We start from the raw sequence: 6,088 nt of genomic DNA, 5'->3' as shown, positions 1-6,088 counted from the left end.
ACACACACACACACACCAATCATCGTTGAAAGCTACTTGAGGTTGATAAAATGTAGTGTTATATAATGAAAATTCAAAATATAGTATGACCTTTGTAAGCCTTTGACAAACTAAGTAGAACATGAAAAGTATGTTAATTTTTGTACAGTTTCAAAATCAGTCTTTAATGTTGACATGCAAAAAATGTGGTACTTTCGGTTTCATTTCCTAAATTTCAGCCTCCCAGCCTAATCCCTACCAGGATAATACCCATAAAACACTCACTAGGACACAGCATACGCACAGCAAGAAAGCAGCAAGAACAGATCTACTTCATAAATAAGGTACAGGGCAAGTATGTATGAGTGTGTGTGAGAGTGTGTGGGAGCGAGAGAAAGAGAGAGAGAGCGCACGGTGCGTGCTCGCGCGTGTGTGTGTTCATGGCAACATAGTAACGGGTTTCACAGGTTGTTTTCTCCATTTGGCATCGTAACTGTAACATCAAACACCTATTATTGTATAGTTTGTGAATTATAGTATCAGCCAGTACTAATAATAATTTTTAAAAACTGACAAAATATTTTTGAGTGTTTGAATATTAATCCACCCGGCATGTCAGATTTCAAAAAGGATTTACGGTGAAAGCAAACCATGCGATTATGTGAGGACAGCTCTCTCAGCAGACACAACATTAAACAGCTAGCAGCAAAGTAGATTGCTTTTCTGACTTTCGTGACCAATCAAATTAATCCCTTACCTTTGATCTTCGTATGTTTGCACTCACGAGACTCCCAGTTACACAATAAATGTTTGTTTTGTTCGATAAAGATTATTTTTATATCCAAAAACCTCCATTTGGTTGGCGCGTTTTGTTTAGTAATCTACAGATCTGGGGACACCTAGCTATCCACAGACACGATGTGATCATTCTCGCTCATTTTTCAGAATAAAAGCCAGAAACTATGTCTAAATACTGTTCACACCATGTGGAAGCCATAGAGAAAGGAATCTGGTTGATATTGCTTTAAATGGAGGATAGGCTTGCAATGGAAAAGAGAGGTTCCAGAATAACAGCACTTCCTGATTGGATTTTCCTCAGGTTTTCGCCTGCAAACCCGCTGCTGACAAGTGTGTAAAATCGAGCACACCGCCATGCATACTCCATAGACAAACATTGGCAGTAGAATGGCCTTACTGAAGAGCTCAGTGACGTTCAACGTGGCACCGTCATATGATGCCACCTTTTCAACAAGTCAGTTCATCAACTTCCTACCCTGCTAGAGCTGCCCCGGTCAACTGTAAGTGCTGTTATTGTGAAGTGGAAACTTCTAGGACCAAAACCGGCTCAAATAGGCCACACAAGCTCACAGAACGGGAACGCCGAGTGCTGAAGCGCGTAAAAATCATCTGTCCTCGGTTGCAACACTCACTACCGAGTTCCAAACTGCATCTGGAAATAACATCAGTACAATAAGGGTGGGACCTACTCCATATTTAATACCCATGAAATTGGAATGAGATGTTCGACGAGCAGGTGTCCACATACTTTTTGTCATGTAGTGTAGCTATATTGTGTATGACAGGCATGTCATGTAGTTGTAGGGTAAACATTTTGTTTTCCTCTCTCTCTTTCCTCCAATCTCTTCAGGTGTAACGATGGCTAACATTAAAACATTAAATGAAATTGGACACCTCAACTCGTCTGGCTTTGGTAGGCCTTGGCCCAGGCATGGGCTTTACCTGCTCCACTGGTTCTCCCATAACTACGTCATATTCAACAACAATGGTGACCTGCTGGCGCTGTACAACCCCAAAAGGAGGGAGTTCGGCTTCCATCGCTTCGATAACCGACTCGAGTGTGACGGTAACTGTTATCAACTGCTCCCCAACCAGAACTTTCCATACTATGAGGTGGGCAACCTGAATACCTCAGGGGCAGGTGACCTGCCACCATACGTTAGGCAGAACTACAAACGACACCATGATGACAGCAATATGGACCGTATCATCATCAGTCTTCACCCCGGCTCGGTGTTGGATAAAGTCTATGTGACCCAACACGAGGATGTGAGAACCTTTGATCGCCAGAACACCTATCGGATCAGTAAGGGTTTGGTCAGGCTCATCCGTAATCTGGGACTGGAGGAGCTGCTAAGGCAAGCTGGGTACCCCAGAACCATTATGTTTGTCAAAGCAGTCAAGCGGCAAGAGACTCCAGCTCAAAGCCACACCACCGTTTGTCAACCAGCTGTCAGCCAACCTGACTGGGTAAACAACAAGAGGCCCTCTGTTGTGAGTCCCAGGCCAACACCATCAAGGGAGTCTGTGATTGACATGCCACATGACTTAATGCTTTGTGAGAGCAAAATAAATCATGTGTCTGTCAGTATCCCCGAGAGCAGAGACTCCTATAAGCCTCAGCGGGAGAGGCGATGCTGTGTCATTCTGTAGACTGGGCCAAAGAGAGTCAAAAGGGTTCATCTTACAGGACGAATCGGGAAATAACTGTGGACAACATTTATTACAGTGCTCCTATAAGTAGGTTTACAGTGCAACACTATTGTAAGTACTCATTATTGTTACACTGTACCTACAGCAGTGACCCTAACTCTAAGTCACTTTTTAAACAATTATTTAGAATAAAGTATTTTTTTAAATTAAAAATAATTTATTTCAACATACAATCACTTCTTTATATGTGTAGATTTCTGAAAGATTATAATCAACCTCTATACTTCTAGAGAAAACTACAATACAGCCCAATGGCATACCAGTTACCTGGTTTGGAACAGAATACAGAACCTGGTCCAGGTTTGGAACGGAATACAGAACCTGGTCCAGGTTTGGAACAGAATACAGAACTGCAGATTGCCCTTTAATAATCTTAATTATCTTTCACTAATGCAACTGTACATAATTGATTTTCTGTAAAACCAAGGCCAATAGTTTATCATTTCCCACAGTGTTGTAACAGCTCTGTTCTAATTGGTTAAGCAGCTTCTTGTTTAGATTCAACTGACTAAGGGCTCTATTCAATTGGTATTGCGGATGTTCAGCATTACAGCGTGATAGAAATATTAAGGCTAATTTCAGTGGCGACAGCGCCTGCTGTACCACCAGAGACTCTGGGTTCGTGCCCAGGCTCTGTCGTAAACGGCCGCGACCGGGAGGTCCGTGGGGCAATGCACAATTGGCCTAGCGTCGTCCGGGTTAGGGAGGGTTTGGCCGGTAGGGAGATCCTTGTCTCATCGTGCACCAGCGACTCCTGTGGCGGGCCAGGTGCAGTGCGCGCTAACCAAGGTTGCCAGGTGCACGGTGTTTCCTCCGACACATTGGTGCGGCTGGCTTCCGGATTGGATGGCGCTGTGTTAAGAAGCAGTGCGGCTTGGTTGGGTTGTGTATTGGAGGACGCATGACTTTCAACCTTCGTCTCTCCCGAGACCGTACGGGAGTTGTAGCGATGAGACAAGATAGTAGCTACTAAACAATTGGATACCACGAAATTGGGGAGAAAAGGGGGTAAAATTACATTTTAATTATTATTTTTTTATTAAAAATTCAGTGGCGACTGCGCAGTCACGGTAAACGCTGCGTATGTCGTCTCAATGGGAAATTACCTTTACATTTCTGTCTCGCAATCTGTAACGTTTCAGCGACACAGACTGAGTACAGTACATTGTTTCTGATAAAAAGCGGGAAAAAGTATAACCATATTTAACCACAAACCGATACCACACCTTATAGTTAAAACATTTGTGAAATTAGAAAGAGATGAGTAAAGTGATTTTACAAGCGGGTATCTGGTATAAACTTTCAAAGTAGACTCATTATGAAGCGTTCATTCAGAATGTGAATTTGTTATAAATCATAAACTGTTGATAAAAGGGAATAAGTCCACATTTGTGCATCAGCAATCAAAGAAAGCATACATTAAATCAACCCATCTATTTCCCACTCTTTATTCTCTATTTGCTTTAAGATTGCATTGAGATTGACCAATCAGAATATACTGTAGTTCATTGATTATGCTTGTGTTATAGTTCCCAGGTGTGGGAGGCTATTGGCAGATATATAGCCCACATAGCCTGGTTCCTCTCTAGGTTTCTTCCTAGGTTTTGGCCTTTCTAGGGAGTTTTTCCTAACCACCGTGCTTCTACACCTGCATTGCTTGCTGTTTGGGGTTTTAGGCTGGGTTTCTGTACAGCACTTTGAGATATCAGCTGATGTACGAAGGGCTATATAAATACATTTGATTTGATTTTGATTTGATTTGATATACCCATAGAACAGGATTAATGAAGAGAAAGAGAGATTAGCTTCTTTAACTTGGTTTCTGTTCCAATGCATTTATTAGAGTTTCTCATATTCCAAATGTGTGTTTTATTCGAAATCATCAAATTACAATGTATATTGTAGAAAATTACCCATTTACATTAATTTAAATAGATTCACACATTTATTTTCATATCAATTGAAATCCATTTTTCTCAAGCAGTAGTTTAAAACTACTGTGTATCTTTGTGTGTCTCACACCAGCTGTGATTTAGGTCAAAGTTCACTGATTACAGTCAAAGATGGTCTATTTATAGACGGTTTACAGTATCATAAGATGGTCAGTCTCGATTTCTCAAATCACATTGTTTCATAATAACCTCATCTCCCACTCAGTTTTTATTGAATATATAGTGTAATGTCACCACAAACAGGACTAGGAATGTGTACAGCAACAGCCAACTGGCCATTTAATCTGAGGTGAGGGTATTAAAGCATTATTTCCCTGCAGCATACATATGTTTTTATTGAATTGAAATGCACTAGATATTTTCTGAGACAGACATACAGTTCAACCTCCACTCAAATCCTAGGTGTGGGTCTGACCATTATCTCAATATCGGTAAACTTAGTGATAAGGCTGAGGTGTGTTTGACAGGCAATGTACCAGTTACAGGAAGTCTTCATTGGCACACCATGTTACCATGGAGCTGTCAAGCTTAGGAGTCCATTTTGGATAAACTTTAATCCAGATCAATTTATATGATTTTTGGCATTGATATGTTGGTGGCGGGAAGGCTGAAACCACACTCACTAAAACTCTTAAGGATCCGCCCCTTTTTTTCAATTTTCGCCTAAAATGACATACCCAAATCTAACTGCCTGTAGCTCAGGTCCTGAAGCAAAGATATGCATATTCTTGGTACCATTTGAAAGGAAACACTTAAGTTTGTCGAAATGTGAAAGGAATGTAGGAGAATAACACAATAGATCTGGTAAAAGATAATACAAAGAAAAAAACAACCGTTCTTTTGTATTTTTTTTGTACCATCATTTTTGAAATGCAATAGAACAGCCATAATGTATTATTCCAGCCCACATACAATTTAGATTTTGGCCACTAGATGGCAGCAGTGAATATGCAACGTTTTAGACTGATCAAATGAACTATTGCATTTCTGTTTAACATATTGTATCAAGACTGCCCAAATGTGCCTAATTTGTTTATTCATAATTTTTCATGTTCAAAATTGTGCACTCTCATCAAACAATAGCATGTTATTCTTTCACTGTAATAGCTAAGCTTTCTGCCAATATCAGATATCTCTATGTCTAATCGCATTAGCCTACGTTAGCTCAACCGTCCTGTAGACAGGACACCGATCCTGAAGAAGTTTAAAACTATAAAGCACTTCCTTTCCTCTTACAAGGAAATGAAACTTAGACTTCATACTATAACGTAGTGCCCTACCGATGTAGGATCTTAATTTGATCACTATTTTGTTGCTGATAATTATCCTGCACAGCAGGGAATGCAAACTTGAAGTGTATTTGGCTTCTAAAGTTTGTAATTTGGACATTGATTTCAGAATTTATTTGCCCTGATGAAAAATATATCAACCCCTAAAAAAAATCCCTTAATTAATCCACATCATAATTCAATTTTCCTGTTGCTGTTGGATTATTTTTCTGCTGTTGCAAATTGGCTCAAATTAAGATCCTACATCTGTATGTGGCTGTTACAATGAATGCGCAACACATTCCATGGTGTTGTCAGTGCCCCTTGGACCTGTTTATATCCCTGTAGTCAGGCAGTAACACTTAATGGCAAGTCATA

At 40.3% G+C, this 6,088-nt stretch overlaps 1 protein-coding gene across 1 annotated transcript; it reads left to right on the top strand.

Moving 5' to 3' along the window:
- The first annotated feature begins 11 nt into the window (after positions 1-11).
- LOC135539373 (uncharacterized) lies at positions 12-4,351 on the top strand. Its single transcript, XM_064965213.1, has 2 exons — positions 12-323; positions 1,628-4,351. Exon 2 carries the CDS (start codon positions 1,636-1,638, stop codon positions 2,428-2,430), a length of 795 nt encoding a protein of 264 aa, XP_064821285.1. The 5' UTR covers positions 12-323; positions 1,628-1,635; the 3' UTR covers positions 2,431-4,351.
- The last annotated feature ends 1,737 nt before the right edge of the window (positions 4,352-6,088 follow it).

Source organism: Oncorhynchus masou, chromosome 5, assembly GCF_036934945.1.
Source record: "Oncorhynchus masou masou isolate Uvic2021 chromosome 5, UVic_Omas_1.1, whole genome shotgun sequence".
In the NCBI taxonomy this organism is placed as follows: Eukaryota; Metazoa; Chordata; class Actinopteri; order Salmoniformes; family Salmonidae; genus Oncorhynchus; species Oncorhynchus masou.
The sequence above is the reverse complement of the archived record's forward strand: the minus strand, read 5'-3'. Positions and strand labels throughout refer to the sequence as shown.

What these genes read in the sequence shown, in the direction of transcription:
- LOC135539373 (XM_064965213.1), top strand. Translation starts at nt 1,636, where the DNA reads ATGGCTAACATTAAAACATTAAATGAAATTGGACACCTCAACTCGTCT.